This window comes from Parasteatoda tepidariorum, chromosome 6, assembly GCF_043381705.1.
Source record: "Parasteatoda tepidariorum isolate YZ-2023 chromosome 6, CAS_Ptep_4.0, whole genome shotgun sequence".
NCBI lineage: Eukaryota > Metazoa > Arthropoda > Arachnida > Araneae > Theridiidae > Parasteatoda > Parasteatoda tepidariorum.
The window spans coordinates 2396544-2415044 of NC_092209.1; the positions used below are offsets into that span (position 1 = coordinate 2396544).

At 30.5% G+C, this 18501-nt stretch overlaps 1 protein-coding gene across 3 annotated transcripts in view; it reads left to right on the forward strand.

Annotated features, from left to right (window-relative positions):
- Positions 1 to 18501, forward strand: part of LOC107444514 (mediator of RNA polymerase II transcription subunit 13) — an 80607-nt gene that overhangs the window by 12914 nt on the left and 49192 nt on the right. For all 3 annotated transcript variants that reach the window (XM_016058669.4, XM_016058677.4, XM_071181906.1), the window contains exons 5-9: positions 901 to 1046; positions 4741 to 4914; positions 8692 to 9091; positions 12428 to 12896; positions 18132 to 18379. In XM_016058669.4, the coding sequence (XP_015914155.1) occupies positions 901 to 1046; positions 4741 to 4914; positions 8692 to 9091; positions 12428 to 12896; positions 18132 to 18379 (1437 nt within the window). The remainder of the gene's footprint in view (positions 1 to 900; positions 1047 to 4740; positions 4915 to 8691; positions 9092 to 12427; positions 12897 to 18131; positions 18380 to 18501) is intronic.

Consider the following 18501-nt stretch of genomic DNA (forward strand, 5'->3'; position numbering starts at 1 on the left):
GCATGATTGTATTCCGGGTGCACCCCGAAATTCAGGGTTTTTTGTATAATTCTTTCTGGTCTAAGAATCAGAAGCAGAGCCTGTGATTTTTCCTCAAATATCGCCTAATTCCGCGTATTTCAAGACCATTAGTTTGCGGGCTTTCGCGAATCGAAAACTTATCTGACGAACTTTTAAAACTTTTGCTAAATCTCCTTAATGACTATTATATACTCTTGAGTCTGCTTCCAATTTGATTATTTTTGTTTCACGGATTTTTGCCATTTTGAATCTTCAGAATTGTGCCAGAATCTGCTAATATCGCAATTCTTATTCGCACGATTTTAATGTCAGACATCAATTTCATATTTACTCAAGTTAAAGAGTTACGCTTTGTGATTCATATTCACGTTATTTAAAAGTCGTACCTTGTGATTCCTATTCGTGTGCATTAGAAATCCAATATTGTGGTATTATTCATGCAGTTGTAATATCAAAAATCTATTTTTGTATTTATAGGTGACTTAAAATCTACGCATTGCAATTAGTATTTGTGTGATCTAAATCTTATGCATTGTGATATGTATTAACGCAATTTAAAATTCATTATTGCCATTCACATTCACACAATTTTAAAATCCAATATTTTAATTCATATTCATGCGATTTTAAAATCCAATACCGCAGATTCTTGCAAGAAGTAAGTTTTTTCTTGAATTTGTTATTATAAAGATTCAATATTTTTCATCTGTTGGTAATAATTGTAAATGCATGTTAAAAAAATTATTATAATTTAAAATATGTTTGGTATATTGATATCATATAAAATTTTCATGGATTTTTCACTTTGTGTTGCAATCATCGCTACTATAGTTTCTCAGTTGAAATTTCATTAAGCTTAATTTATTTTCATTCCAATAGAAAACAAATTGCCTTTGCCCTACATTTCTTCATCCATGGTGACAGTACTGTTTGTGCCAGTGTAGATGCAAGATTCACTTCTTCTATATATCTGCTAGACAAGTGTCACGTGACAGCAGCACAAGCAGGCCAAAAAAATGTGCAAGGTAATGTTTTCAAAACAGTGCATTGATTTTAGAAATTGTCAAACAGTTACAAACCATATAATAATTTGAAGGAAATTTAAAATTTATTAAAAAAAATAGCTATGGATTAAGTATGCTTAGGTCTGTTATTTTGTTACAGCTATTATTTTTGTTTTCCACAATAACCTTTATGGTTATCATGAAAAACAATACAATAGATTTTAAACTGCATCTCAAAAAATTTACTGTGTTGGCATTTCTCAAAGTGTTAATTCTTGACTAAGACATTTAGGAACAATTCATCTCATAATTAACACAAAATTTTCATAATTATTATATTAATACAGTAGAGAACCAATTAACCGGGATGATCGGGACCATCGCTATCCCGGATGTCTGAATTTCCCGGTTCCAAACGCAGTGGAATCAGAAAAACCGAATCAAAATTAAAAAAAGAAAACTGTTATCTGCTTCATAAAATAATAGTCTGCTTTTATTAACAAATAATTATATGCTTAAATTAATAAACAATCTTCTCCTTTTATTTTATTTTTTATAAAAAGACTTTTTAACGAAAGCAGATGTGATTCCACATCAAGAAAAACTTGCCAATGATACCTCATTTCTGAAAAATCAGAATTTATTCAGAAAAAAACTATATATATATATATATATATAGCCGNTTCTAAAAAATCAGAATTTATTCAAAAAAAAAATATTGTTTTGTTAATCGATGTCAAATAGATGAATATAACTGGTGATTAAAAAACGTTTTGCTCCTAATAATAATGCATTATCCGAAATAATAAAACAATTCATCATGATAAATCAAGGATAACAAAAACTGAGTAACTAAAGTGTATTTAAAATAAATCTCACTCTCACATCTCAAAACTCTTAGCTAGAAGTTTCAAATTACTTAACTTGGACATTCATTGATATACGTGTGCAATGCATTTTCCCCACCCCCTCGTAAATCAAAGAGAAAACAAAATTAGCATGCCACTCCTTTAAGTTTGATTGACGACAGCTTATCAGAAAAACAACTGTCACACAGGAGAAAATAAAACATTTGTCCCTTCCCTGCCCCCTCTCAATCTAATGATCTTCAAGGTCAGGAGAAGAATTAAAGTTTTTCTGGGCAAACCAGAAGAATCCCCCCCTTTCCCTCTACTCAACTTCAACGATAAGTCAAATTTCTGCTTCTCTTATAATCATTATACTTCAAAATAGCGGGAAAACCATGCAAAATTCTCCCCGGTTTTCTGGATGCCGGATAAATGGTTCTCTACTGTTGTATGCATTTAAATATACAAGTTACTGTCAATAAAAAAACTTAAAATTTAATTTTTATATTTCATTTAAATTGTTTATAGTTTAGAAATAGGTCGAAATTGGCTTTGGTGACACTTTTTAAATGACACATAGTTTCATTTTTGTACATCTTGTACATGCAATCGATAATGTATCCAAAAAGATCAGTAATAGTTTATTTATCTCTTTACTTGACTCAAAGTTTTATGAAGGTGCTTAGTGTTTTTAAAAAGTATTTAGGGACCTATTTTTTATTTTTTGTTATATAAAAGCCTTTAAAGGTTCTTTTTTCATGGAGTGTGTGTAAAAGGTGCTAATTTTGTCTTTTCCAAAATGACATTTTCTTTCTTTGCATGTTGATTGTCTCTATGAATAGTGCAGAAAGCTTGGTTTTCATAATCTGTGCAAAGTTTTTACAATTCATTCTACATCCGTTTCAGCATGCTTTACTGTCTGACCGTAGCGTACTAAAGTCATAATAATTTTACGCTTCACATGAATTACTCGCAGGTCCGCATGCATGTACACTGAGTGAACCAGATTCTATGGAAATAATTATTGTATTTTTTCCAGAGTTGCACAGGTGTTGCGCAACTCTGCTGGATTTCCGATTTCAGTATTCATCTCCCGCCCTCTAAAATGGAAGTAAAAATCTTATAAATTTTTCTGATCTTTAGGACCAACTAAACGTTACCAAAATTTTTCAACATTAGCAAAAGAAAATGTTTTCCCTGTTTATTTCTACCCTGATGAAGCACCAATCACTGGCAAGCTGATGACATTCTTGCACTGTTCTATTTCTAGATCAGCACCACAATCCTTAAACTTGACTTGGAGATTATTTACTAATTAAACATTTCCATGTGCATTCAGAGCAGTCTGCAATTACAGAACTTTCATCTCAAACATTTTGTCTCCCTTTTATTCATTTGATTTAATAAAATTAGAATTTCACAATTTTGCCGTCACCTAATTATATACATCATTTTGAACTTTTTATATTGTATTGTTTTTTATATTGTAGTGTTATTTCACAAAAGTTCTTAATAAAATTTTCAGTGCTCTTAAGTTATTTTTGGAAAGAAAAAAAAACAATAATTTTTTGTGGAAAAATTTATTTGGAAGCCATTTTTTAATTTACATTTTGTTAAGGTTTTCGTAGTTTAATTCTTTGTCAATTCAGTATGATCAATTTATCTTAGTAATGTTTTTGATAGGTATACATTAATAAATAATTTTTATTTAAATCTAAAAAATACATCTGATAATTTTTTTGAAGTAAAATTAAACTAGTACTTTTGAAATATAGTTTATATATACAGTGGTGGCCAAAAGTGTGGACATTTTTTGAAAGTCATGTTTTTCAACTTTGTGTGCTTGTAGAATATATTAATTTTCACTTAAATACAAACGTTTATATATCAAATTGAAGGTAATTTAATAACAAAAACAGAATTAAAATACCCATACTACAAAAAAAGTTATGCTTATTTTAGTAGAACAAGCAAACACAAATCGTTTTGAATAAGGACGTGTTTTGTAATAAAAGCGTACTAGCCAATCACAAACACTGTTCTTAGGACCAATAAAATGTCTGTAACTATAGTTTAGGTTATTTGGATGGTAAAAGAGTTATTGTTGTGGAAATATTTTGCGCAAAAATTGTGAAATTTCCCTCACTGCTATTTAATTAAAAATAAATAAATGAACAGAAATGTATTTTTTATTATTCATTTTTTACTTGGTTTCAGGCTGTATTTTTTAAAAAGTATTATTGTTTAAATTTCCAATTAAATTTATGTAAGTGATTTGTAACATTAACTTTGATTTTTGTTCATAATTTTATTTTGTTTTATATATGTTGCATTAAGCCTAATTGTTACAGTAATAGCCTTTTAAGGACTATGCTGGGATTCGAAGACATATTTAAATTTATGAAGATGGTGTTGCAGATTGACTCAGTAAATTCTGCTACCAGTCCCCTCCCTTTAGCTTTCAAAAATTTTTCACAAATTCTAAGCCTATAATCGTAAATATACAGTAATCACTGAATGATTTTGGAACATTAAAAAAAACTATCGATTCTTTTTAATTTTTAGATGCAACTATGGACCACACATAATTGTGTAGTTAACTGTGAATAACTGTTGTATGAAATATTTATGAACTGATTCTAATCTAAACATCTTTTGAAGAATTGAGCTTTGGGATTATTTTTGATGGATGGGAAATTAATTTGTTTATTATTATCTTTATTATGGAAAATCATTGGTAAAGCAAGCCTTTTGTGTGTTGTTCATAGCTGCAATTTTAGTTGAAACACTATTAAATAAATGTGTGCGTATATATTACTGTATATAGCATTGTGATGTTAACAAGTTCTATATCTAATATTTTTCAGTGATTCTGAGTCCATATGGTCTAGAAGGGAAACTGACTGGCGTCGGTTACAAATACAGTGATCCAAACATGGCTCGATTTATGAATAATTGGCACATGTTTTATCCTCATCCTCATAGAAAAAATAGAAAACCCATTGACACTGAAGTGCCTAACATTGTTGAAGTGTTAATTGGTCAGTTGGATTTCCTTATCTTAGTTTTTTCTCATCAATTTTTAAAAAAATATTTATAGAACAACATTAATTAAATGTAACATTAAAACTATTGCCATCAATTTTTCAGTTAGTGAGAAGTGATGTGCAACTGGCAAAATAATGAGCCGTGGTTCAGTCAATTCGGCCTATAGCAATTTATGTTGTGAATATTCTTTTTACTATAATTATTATTATATAAAGTATTGTCTTTTAAGTTATGCACAATTGTTTTTTATTTTAAAATTTATTTTTAAATGTCTGTGTGTATTAGCATTGAACCCTTGAAACCAACACCCCATTTAATAACTAATAATACATTCTATTTAATGTGAAAGTCTCTAAGAAGTAACTTAGTTACATCTACCTAATTTAAAAATTTCATTCCCTTCAAAAATATATAAATAGTAATATTAAGTTGCCAAAAGATGGAAAAATAAAGGTAGGAAATAAAAGTAGAAAAACGACAGTATCTGAAAGGGGGAAAAGTTGAAAAACAGAACAAGGGAAACCACAGTGGCTTTTCTCGTTTTGTTTTTCTATTTTTCTTTGGCAACTTTGCTTTTTATTTCAAATCATTTTTATTTCTTCTCATTCACACCTGACAAGTCTTGAAACACTTGAAATATGTCGACTGTTTGTTATTTATATATTTTTGAAGCGACTGAAGTTTTTAATCAGTTAATATCTTACCGCTTTAGTTTCTTGGGTTTATTTATTTATTAAGTTGCATCTAGTTCATCATGATTGTTCAGTTGTTTTAAAATTAACCTATTAAAATATTGCTTTAAACATTTTTAGCTTTGACACTTATGAAATCAATAGTGACATTATTTTTATTATCTACTTGGGCAGATGTGCCAGTAATGGGCAACATTAGGGAATTTCTTTTAAAATTATATTTTACTTAATAATTATTTTAATTTTTTTAAGTATATTTATCTGTCCTTTAAATTTAGCCAAATTCATAGTTGTTGGTCAATAAAGCCGAGAATTGTAAAAATTCAAAAATATATAAACCAAAATAATAGAAAAGTTCATATTGCTTGCAGATTCACCCTAAAACTAAATTCTAAATATTTATTATCTAAATATATATAAATATACCTGTGCTATCAAATTAATAAAAAATTTTCTAGGTTAGTTATTGTCATGTGATAAAATGTTTTCTATATTAATAATTGACATACTGTACATTGCCTTTTTTTTTTGTTTATTATCATTCCATTATACACTGAAGAGCCAAAACATTATGATCACCAATTCAATAATGAGTTGCTTCACATTTTGTCGTCAAAATTGCTGCAACACTCTTTGTCATGGATAGTACAAGCTCTGAGTAGATAACTATTGACGCATTATGCCAAGTGTCTAAGTAGCGGTCACGCAATGTCAAGATATTCTGTCATTGTGGGGTTTGATCTCAGAACTGCTTTTGTATGATATCTCAAATCTGTCCCTATCTATTGGATTAAAATCCAGAGAATTAGATGACCAGGACAATAATTGGAATTTATCATTACGTACCACTCCAATATGAATTGAGGCATTACGCTGTTGTAAGATTCTATTTCCAGTTGGTTAAAAAAGATGCAATGTATGAACTCTGGGAGAAAAGGTTGCAATTATGTTCAGATAGTCTACAGTTTTCAGAATCTGTTTTACCACAATTATAGGCCCTGAAACGGCCCTCAAGAAGGACTGCAGAAGCTTAATACCGTCATCACCAGCCTGTGTGTGATCTGTTGTGCTTGTGGGGAGCATTTGTTTGATCTGGAAGAGAGTGTACCCTGGTACGATCGCTGTGGTGAAAAAAAAAATTTTATTCGTCCTACCAGACATCTTTCTTTCATTTATTCCTGGTCCAGGTTACGATTGCAAAGTTGTGTGGTTGATGATGATGTTTGGTCAACAAAGACACACAAGTGGGATCTCTTATGCATAGTCCATATCCAACAGCATTCACTGAACTGTGTGTTCCAAAAGACTTGCACTTTGACCTGCATTGTATTGGACTGTCATGGCCGATTTTCATAACTGGACAGTTTCTGACGTCCTTTTTCTTAGATGATGTATGGACAACACCTTTTCCAAGCATGCAATGCTAGTTGCACTGGCATTTATCCTCCTTGCATAAATACTTACAATTTCATATTGTGAACAATCTACTAGTTGTGCAATTTTGGAGATATTCATTTTGAGTCTTCGGGCTATTATGATCTATCAAACTCCTAATAATTACTGTATCAAAATCCCATCACTTGCAAAAGTAAATGCAAGAATGATTTCTTATCTTTATTCCAACTTAATCACACATTTTCCGTGTCATCCAGGCAAGTTCATTGGAAAATGTGGAGGTAGTCATAATATTTCAACTTGTCAGTGTATGCATGGTAATTAACCTTACTTTGATCATTTGTCACTCAAATTTACTTTATGATTTTAAAAAAAAACTGATGTTCTGCATTTTTTGGAATGTCTATTCCTTTTGTCCTCATAGACATTTGCAGCTTTGGAAAATAAACTTTTATAAAATATTGTTCTTAAGAATTCACTCTAAATTCAAAAATTTTACCTTAAGAAATTCTAGATATCTACTATAATAATAAGAGATAATTTACCTAGTAGCTAATTTCTAATTAGATTATTCTATGATTTAATATTGGATCATATCAGTTAACTATGATAAACATCATATTAATTGGAGATCACTCTTTTATTATTCCAAATAATGTTTCTATTACTCATTTGCAATAAAATATTTGAAATGTATGCTTTTATGGTACTACCAGTGCAAAGCAAAAATAAATATAGTGAAAACCCGAAGAAAGACCACCTCTATGTAGCGACCAACTCTATTTAAGACCACTTTTGGGAGACACGAAATTTTTTCTATAGACTTCGTGTTGAAGAAAACCTTTAGGACAGACTATTAACCTCTCCCAGCGACCAGGCAAGCATCTGCACCAAATCAACGAACAAATAGACTAAAATCTATTCCAAATATTTGTGTGAGGCTCTTATTTAGGGAGCTCTTTTTGACAATACAACCTCTTTTTGTAGACAGAATGCACTAAAGAGGATGTTATAAATGATTTACTTTTAGAGTTGAACGTTAAATCGGAAATAAATTTTTTTTCTTCAAAAAACAAGCATCTTAAACAAACAAGCCTATTCTCTTTTAAAGCTAACTAATTTTTATCATGTAAAATTAATTGCAAATTTAAACAAAAAACATAATTGTTTATTTATCTAAAATAGCTTTATCATTCATAATCGATAAATTTGTTTTTACACATAATTTTATCAGTTGGGATAATTTTTTTAGACTCTAAATTTTATTCATTGATCTGTTTTTTTTTTATGACGCCAACAGAAATGGCATTTCCGCACCAATAAAATGATACTAACTAAAATTAAAATTGTTGGCGAAAAGTCACGTACCTTTGATAACGATTTTGAAGTTAATGGAGGTAACCTTTAAGAACGACCCACATCCATCAAGGACTGTTTTACTGTGGAACGAAGAGTGGCTAGCTCCCGAGAGGTTACACTGTACCTTTTTTTTAATGATGTCAATTAAAAAAAAATAAACAGCAATCTATAAATGTTGAAGGAAATTAATAAAATAAAAACGAATGGAGTATAATGTAAAATTATGTATAATATTTTGTGTGTTCAAAGTCTCAATGTGTGCAGCAGCCGATGCTTCGGTTTCGATATTCACTGCCTCTACTATAGATATATTATTAATTGCAGGTGGGGTGCGGATGAAATATCCCACGCCATACGTGTTTGTGACAGCAGAAGACCACGAAGAAATCTTTCCTTACTCAGAGCAATCCAGTTGGATAGAATCTCGGGGCACCCATTTACGTACTGTTTCAAAGGCAAATGTCTTGCCCACTCCTGGGCTTCTGACTCCTCCCATGTCTCCTACAGAAAACCACTCCTCTGGAGATTTCATCCCCAGATCAGCAGAAGGCTCTGCAAAGCGTAGAGAGTGTTTAGGAGGTGTTCCTAGAAATGGTGTTTCTCAGTTGGTGCAGTATTCAGTTTCACAGGATGCAGCTATTTCATCAATTCCTAATAAATCAAACGACAGTCCACCTTTGTGGGATTATCAAGATGTTTTGATGGATACGTCCAATTGTTCAAAGTAAGTACCTTCTTTTTTTCCCCACATTTATTATGTAGCAAATGATTTATACTTATAATAATATTTTTTAATTTTCAAGACTATGCAACTTATGGTTTTGAATTCTATACCACCAAGTAAATTCTCTTGCAGAAAGTGGAGCTCTTGGCAGCACTGTGTAGAAAGCAAAAATTTGAAATTTTTTATTTCAAATTTTTGGTTTCTACACAGTTCTGCCAAGAGCTCCACTTTCTGCAAGAGAATTTACTTGGTGGTATAGAATTCAAAACCATAAGTTGCATAGTTTGTTTATTTTACCAGCACTTAAAAGACTCACCACAAGATAATTGAAATATAGTGGTGCTATGTATGAACTTTTGAATTATTCATCTGTAGTGGTGGGCAAAATAATTTTGTTAAGTAAAAATCATACTTTAAAACACAAATTTTAGTACCATTACAAAAACTTTTCCCACAATGCAGAGCAAGTTGGCATCTCTGTATACATTCTTAAACTGAAATATTTATTGTAAATTTGCTTTTTTCAACCGTGCTTCTTTTTTTTGTTCAAGATCGATATATTTGTTTAAGTAATTATTAAGTGAAATGCTACAAAATTGTTTAGAATTTAAACTAATAATGATGTTTGTTGTTAAAAAAGTTGTAACTGTTTTTTTAATAAAATTTTCTGATATATTAAGTAGTTACCAAATAAGTTGCAGATTTGTTACAAAAAATTAAACAATTACTACACTTTTATAGATCTTATTGTTGTAGAACTTTGGATTGGAAGTATTTAGCTGCCAATTAGTATGATCACTAAAGAATACATTTCATAGTGGTAGCAGCATTTTTTTTTAATGTACAAATCTTGTTTTCTAAAGGATTGAAAAATATTGTTTACCATAAATAACAAATCATTAATTTTAACATAAGCACATAAAAAAGTTATTAGACAGTTCTGATTTTTTTTTAAATTTTTTTGCAGCGTTGAAGTAGCTTAGTTTCAAATAATTCTTTAAATATCAGGGACTTCTCTTGAAAATAGTAAAAATTGAAATTAAAGTATTTTGCTGCTAGCGGTAAAGCATTGAACAACAACAAGGTGGTGAGAAAATTTGGTTAATACCGTGGGAAGTCCCATATCCAGAATCGTCGGGACTTGCGCAAGTCTGGAAAATAGATTTTTTGGATAATAGGTCTTTTAAGGTGAACAAACATCAAAACATCCTTATTCCATAAAAAATAACAAATAGATGATAATTAAAGTCAATTTCAACTATCAATAAATAAATTCACATGGTTGTGCAATTTCGCAGCTTTTGTTACAGATTTCCACATGGTTTTTAAAATCTTGGTATTATAATAATATGTCATTACAACATACCTCAAATTCCAAATCACGCATTTTGGTTAGCAATCATTTCTCGATTAGCGACGATACTACAGTGAATTGGGATGGTTTTGATGATTGTATTTTTGGTAGTTATCAAAATGGATTTTTATTGGTTTTTAAATCTCCATGTTTTAATACGATATTTCATTTTTCAAGCTTTGAATTGCGCATTTTGCGCTCAGTTATTGTTGATTGTATCCACAATCCCACATGCATTTACGATTGCATTTTTGTCATTTAATGCAGCTGATTTTCATAGTTTTTTGATGCTGCATTATCATACATAGGAAATATTGAATTACTTTTTGATACACGCTATTTGTGACCATTTTATCGTTTACCAGCGTTGTTTTCTCCATTGCACTTCAACGGTTAAGGATTTCATATAGTTTTTAAAATTTTGAATTTATTTTCATTATTAGGATCCACGAATTTCGAATTGTGCTTTTGAATAATCACTTAATGACCCACTTTAATCTGTACAATTTCATCTAAAATCCACAATTTTTCCAAAATATGACATTTTTGCTAAATCTGAAACTGGTGCTAATAATCTTTTTTTTGCGAGATGTGAGGAAAAATAAGTGATTTTTTCATGCTGTAGTTAAATGAGGGATTTCGTATCTCTGATATCCAGTTTATTTTCATATTATAGTAGAAATCAGATTGAAATTAAAAAAAAAAAGTAAGGTAAAAACCATTAAAAAGTGGAGAATTCTCATCCATGCATCCTTTTTTTTAACAGCTCACAAATGTAAAAAAAAAAAAATTTAAATCAAAGAGTTGTTTGTTTTGATTGTTAAAAAATGTCGGGAAAAGAGACCCTTCAGGTAAACGAACGACCTAATATGGGACTTATATGTTTAAAACTATGTAATTAAGGTGTTAGGATTGTAGGAGGAATTGAAAATTTAGCATATTCATTAAATATTTTAAGTGCTATTAAAACATATTAAATATATAGTTAAGTGTTTACCAATATTGAAGAATAATTTGTTCTCCCCAGGGAAACTTATAATAATTTTTGTTCTTTTATTATTCTGATCTAAACTAATTTACTTTTTCTTTGGATATTTAATTGACAAATTGCCTCCTTGTCTTTAAAATTTTAATCAAAACTATGATTATATTTTTTAATTTAATTTATTCAGTGATTAGTTTGTAGCTGTCAAATAATTTTAGGAACATTTTACTTTAAAATATCAACTATTTTATCTGTATTATCATTTTTAAATAATATTGAATGCTATGCAGATGATTTGGCTGGTAAAGATTAGGAAAAAAAGAAGAAAAAATCTGATTTAAATCAAACCTGATTTTTTTGTTGATTTATTTTTTGAAAAAATTCATGAATTTTGCTAACTCTATTTCTAAATAAATATTACCAGGTTCATCACTAAAATGAAGAAAATTTGAATGAGGAAAAAAACAAGAATAAAATAAAGTAGTTTTCAGAATATTATAAAATGGGTGTATGTTGGGTTTATGATGGGTATTTTCGAAGAAAAAAGTGGTGGTCAGGTGTGTGACTGGTTGACAAAATCCCCATTTTGTTATTTTGAGTCACCCTGTGACCGGTAGTAAAAGTCAATTTTACCTTATGCCACCTTTCACATAATTTTAATGACACCTACTATAGAGTACTAAACTACCTTTGCATTAAAGCTATAATGCTTACATAACTTGGTAGTAAAAGTTCATTTTACTTTATACTACCGCTCTCATAAATTCTTTAAAATTTAAAGAATTAATTTCAATTGACGTAACTTTAATGATACCTACAATAGACTACTAAACTACCTTTACATTAAAGTTATAAGACTTACATAACTGGAGGAAAAAAAATTGGTTTTATAAGAATGATCAATGCAACATGTAGATCCAATAGATTTTAAAAATGAAGTGTTTCAATTGTATAATGAAATATTCAATGAAATTTGTTGATTTTTGTAAATTTTTAGGAGACACAGTAAAGCTTGGAAAAGATCAGCTGGTTGTGCATCCAATACGGGTTTTTCTAATACTATTGGTACAAATACCCAGAGCTTTACAAGTGATGAACTTTCTTATTTTTACCGCCTAGGCGTCCCTTTCCACAGGCGTAAACCGGAATCGAGCAGCGTCGAGGAGTCTGCTGTAGCTCCCAAAAACAATTCACAAAAGAACTCTGTCGATTTCAAAGGCCATACTGTAACCAGTTTGCCTCAACTTCATACGCCTTTCTCCCAAGTGAAGAAGGAGTCTCTTACTGTTACTGGGGAGTTGTGTTACTCCTATTCGTCTTCCTCAGACCCCATCATGCCTACCCTCTCCCCACAGCCTCCTGTGGCCAAGGAATTCTATTCCCAGGACAGTGGGGACGATGGTCTCTCTAGTCTGAATCCAGACCCCACTCAGTTTGTTGTGTTGAAAGCAAAAGTGACTGAGGAAGTAAGTCAGATCTTTGTGTTATCACTAAATTGAAATCAGTTTTGGTGTCTCTGTATTTAGTGGCAGCGAATGTTCAGCAGTTCTTAAAAGGTTGTCCCATGAAATTCTGGGATAGGGGTATCATGAGATAGTCTTATAAGTAATGATTTTTGAAACCTCTAATTATTTATATCTAATCAATAATCCATTACTTATTTAATACTTTGGTTGTTTTGATGAAATTATTTAAGTTAAGTGCCCGTGGAAAAAAAATAAAGTAAGAAATAGAGTGCTTTGGGATTTTCCATTCGACCTGTAGTTTAAGATTATCCCGTCGACCTGTACTCTAGGATTATGTCGTCAATGCTTTTGAAAATGTGTGAATCCTATGGCGCCATCATAATGAAAAGCAGTTTTCAGAATAAATATGCTAAGCACATTAAAGTTATCAATTAATAATAATAATAAAATACATAATGAAAAAGTGTAATAAAAAAATTAAAATAAAGTAAAAACCTCTATTTTGTTTTTATAATTACACATTGAATTATACTTTAATCCAACCTTATATGTTATTATAAATCATTTCAGCTGTCAAAAATCCTTGATAGCTTATAAAGCACAAACAATTGCTTAGCACTCTCTCTGGTGCTAGGCAAACCCGAAATTTGAATCATTCGGAATCCAAGGGGAAAAAAACTTAAAAAAACAAAAAAAAAACACCAGTATATTTCAACATGCTATAGAAAATTACCTCGCGTAGTCAAGAATTACGCAGTAAATATAATAAAATTGTCAGTTATTGGCGCAGAAGCTACCTTTTGCCGATAATATTGTGTTTGGCGAAAATGGTCAATGTGATAATTCCAAAGTACCAAATATTTTTACAAAATACATACATATATATATTTAATAATGTTAGAATTAAAAATTATTTAGAAGAATATAAATTATGGAAAATTACATCAGTATTTCCCATTTCCAGTTCGAAATAAAATTACTGAAATTCAACAGAACAGAATTATCAACAATGTTTTTCACCGATACATAAAAAAAAGATAAGAATGGATTTTGAAGTCTGGTTTCTGCCAAAAGAAAGTTAATCATTTAGGGTTCCATAAGTGAAAAGAAATTAGAAACTGCTGCCCAAGGGTATCCTTAGAAAAATTGCGAGGGCTCCGAAAGTTAACATTTTTGAGAACTGAAATTGTATTTATATCTACCGAGGTCTGCCCTGTCCGAATTTACTACCTTTTAGCGGTACCTTCACAAATTCAACTTTGGAATGTTAATGGTAGGAGGAAAAATGGTAGTTTCACAAAATACGTTTTCTTAAAATTTTATTTTTGTATCCCGTAAGAAACAATAAATCCATATTTTTACCATATTTTTGTGTTGATTTTTTAATATAATTTTTAATTTTCAGAAATTATGTCTAAATCTTCATAAAATAGGAATTTTGAGGTACCTCTCAAAAAAACCTAGACAGACCCCTGATCTAATTAACCCATTATTTATTTAATACTTCATTTTTTTAATTATTTAAGTAAAGTCCAATAGGAAAATTTAAAATGTTTATTAGATTGATTATTCTTATAGCATGTTGATGACTTACGGTTTAGTTTTCTCTCTCTTTTCATTTAACCGTGGGATTGATTTAAATCTCAACCATTGTATTCAAGTAAATGAATTGTTTAAAATAAATGATTAAGTTGCCTGATTGTAATCAAGTTCACTTGATCTCGTTTTCTTGCTTCAGTCAACAAACTGAATTAATTCAGTGTCAAAACAATGATTTACCTCAACAAATCATTTTTGTCTTTGGAAAACATTAAATTAGTTGTACTTAAATTTGTTTTTATTTCATATTAATGTTCTGTTTCCCACTATATTTTATTTTATGACTTTTTGTAATAAACTTTAAATCTTGGCTTATTTATTTTATCCAATCAAATTTTAAGCTGTTTGTCCCAATTGTTTTACAAGATCTTATTTTGCATTGGTTACAAAGTTCTTATGCGTCACCTTTTTATAAAAATTATAAGTTAAGTGCTTACCATTTCATTTACCTTAGAAAGAAAAAAGTTACTATATCATAATTTTGATATTGTTTTTCTTTTCTTTTTCATATGAAAAAATTTTATTTTCTACGTCATCATAAATAAAATTTTTTTTTAGATGCAGTTGAGTTAATAACTATTACTTGTTAATTTTGTCATTATCTGATACTGTGCCTTTTTAACATTGCTTGACTCTGAAATTTTTTGTATCAATTCATTCAAGTATCTTGACAGTAAAAATGCTAAATTTTAACTAAATTATAAAACAATGCTCATGGTTTTTTAACAATAAAAAAATGCTAGAATTTTCATGATATTTCTTAGTTATTATAATAATGCATTGCTAATTTTTCTGTTATTTTAAAAGTATAATGTATAAGTCTTAGGCTAATTATAAAAATTTGGCTCTTTGTAAATACTGCCGTTATATTGCTATGTGTCATCATTATGCTTGTCATTTTTGAGGCATTAAATAAAGAGGTAGTTTTAGTTTTAACTTTCTATTGAAATTAAAACTTTTTGGATTTTTTTTAGCAAGCTATCACTTGACTGATTGTGCTAAGCTTTAAGTACTCTGAAATAAATCAGGCTAACTAAGTAATGAATGTTTTCTTAGTAACTTAAAGTATATGGGCTCAAAGTATTAATTAAAGGGAAAGTTATATACACTTTGTGTTATGCATGCATAAAACTAAGCAACATGACTAAAGCACAAATAATGACACAAAAAGGCACGTGATGTAATCACAGTTCTGCAAACAAAATCTTTACTTAGTGTGTTAAAGCACAAAATGTATCAGTCTGGAAAACATTTTGTGGTTTTGACTCTGAGGAAGATTCTGTTTATTGAAGAAAAACTATGTGTGTTCTTTTTTGCTCTATATTTTTCATTAATTATTATTTACAAGAAAAAGAACGGAACAAATATTTTGGGAGTCCATAATAATAACCATAAAAGCTATTAATTATTAGCTACTAAGAAAATTAAAAGCTACTAATTAAATTCACAGAAAAAAAACACTGCATAAAACTAAATATACAAAAAATGCAATGCATACAACATACTAGTGGCTATCAGGGTGTTTTATACATGTGAAAAAATTAGCAGTCACTTTATCTTGTGTCACATTTTATATACTGGGAGAAAAATTTAAACGAAGGCTGTGGAGTGGCTATTGAAACACCTCGAGAGAACTACACTCTTCATCAACGCAATACCGATTTTTGTTCTGTCTTTCGAAGCGAACTAATTGCAATCAACAGGGGACTAGAGAAAATCTTGAGTAAAGGGCACTTTGGAAATACTTGGATACTATCTGACAGCCATAGTTCAATTCAACACCTCAAAAATTGGGCCCTCATTGGAGATAAAACCAGTTTTTCGATCTTACAAAAAGTAAAGCTCATTTCCCAGCAGCATGTAGTCCACTTTCAATGGATCCCGTCCCACGTCGATATCCACGGAAACAAGTTGGCTGACACTCTTGCAAAGAAGGGACTAGACCAGTCTGCCCCCTCCACCTCAGAGCTTACATACCTTGAACTTTTCGCAAGTCAAAAGGCCCATAACAAACAAAAGTGGCTGCTTCCATCTATTCACTACTGGTATAAAGCAAAAAGACCAGGACTCTCTCTATGCCTTCCTGGTGACAGACAGACCAACACTTGCTTATCCCGACTGGCCAGTGGACACCTGAAAAGTCTCACATTTTCTGCTAATCAAAAGATCTTTCCTCTTTGCCCTAAATGCCAACAAAACCAGGCATCACCTGAGCACATGTTGAACTTTTTATGGCTGGACTGGAACTACATTCATTCCTCTCCCCTTTTAGTTTCGGACTTCCTAAATGTCAACGGATTTATTGATCTGGTCTGACGGAGTCAGACCAGATGGGAACTAGCAACAACAACAAAAGTTAAATGAGAATCTCATTATTATTAATTATATATAAGAATTTCGTTAATTTCAGTTTTAATGATCCTTTATTTAGAGTATTCTGCAAATAGGTTGTGTAAATAGTTCTTGCATAATATATTTTTGTGAAGCATTAGTATTGAATACATTTATTCCTATTGTTTAGCTTTATTTACTGCAAGAAGTCTACAAAAAGGGATGGGATGAGTAGAAAATATTGGGGACTTTTCCTTATTAGCCTGGGGCATCGCTAACAGCCGTCAGCTGTAGTTTCTATGAAAGCGATTATTCAATCAACCCACAACACATTGGTGATTGTATTCCGGGTCTTTCGTATCATTCTTCAGGTTTAAAAACTAGAAAGCAGGGCATGTGATTTTACGTAAAAAAAATCACGACTATCTAAAGACCATAGGTTTGCGGACTTCCGCAAATCAAAAACTTATAATTCAACAAAATTTTGAAACTTTTACTGAATCATGCTAATGAGACGTTTCCATACGTGATTCTTCCGCCAATTAGATTAATTTCGTTTGGCAGATTTTCGTCAATTTGAATATTTGGAATCTGCTAATATTACAATGCTTATTCATGCGATTTTAATATCAAACATCAATTTTTGTATTTACCTGATTAAATAGTTACGCGGTACGATTCGTATTATGTTAATTTAAAAATTGTACATCGTGTTTCCTATTCACACGATTTAAAAATCCAATAGCCCAATTTGTATTCATGCAAGTTTGAAATCCATAGGCGATTTGTATTCCCCCGTTTATAAAATCCAATATTGCGATTCATATCCACATAGTGTAATATCAAACATCGATTTTCGCATTTACAGGTGATTTAAAAACTACGCATTGAGATTTGTATTCACATGATCTAAAAATTATGCATCGCTATTCGTATATATGCATCACGATGATCAAAAAATTATGTTAAAAATTCAATGTCGGAATTTGTATTTTCATGTTTTTGAAGTCCAATATCTGGGTTCATATTCACAAGATTTTAAAATCCAATATCATAATTCTTGTGAGAAGTGAATTTTTTTTAATTAGTTATTATAAAAGTGTGTTATTTTTCATTAGTAGGTAATTTCATTATAAATGTTTGTTCAAAAAATTATGTTAAATATAAAACATGTATGGTACATATATTTTTTTATCTTAATATCGATATTTTGCTCATAAAATTTTAAGGGTTTTTCACTTTGTGTCACCCTCTGACAACATACATATCATTAATAAATGAAATGTTGTTTTTCCTTTTATGAAGCATCTCACTCCTTTCCACACTTCTCTTCTGGATTCTTTTGAGGCCAAAGTAAATGAGAAGGAGTCAGCAGCCATGTACGATGCTGATCGAAATGAAACCACGTGTGCCATCCTTGCCCTTGAGGACAGAGCTGGAGATGTATTAGAAAAGCCACAACTGTCTAAGAGGCCTCACGAAGAAACTGACAATTCATGTGTTCCCATGTCTGGTCCTCTCTACGATTACAGGCATCTCAACAGCACCTTATGGTATGTCTCTTTCTTAATAGGTGCCGCCAGTGTTTTCATCATAGAAAAAAAAATGGGTGAGAATTTCTCACCCTTTCTCAAAAACAGGGTGAGATTTCAAAAAGTTAAGTGAGATTTCTAAA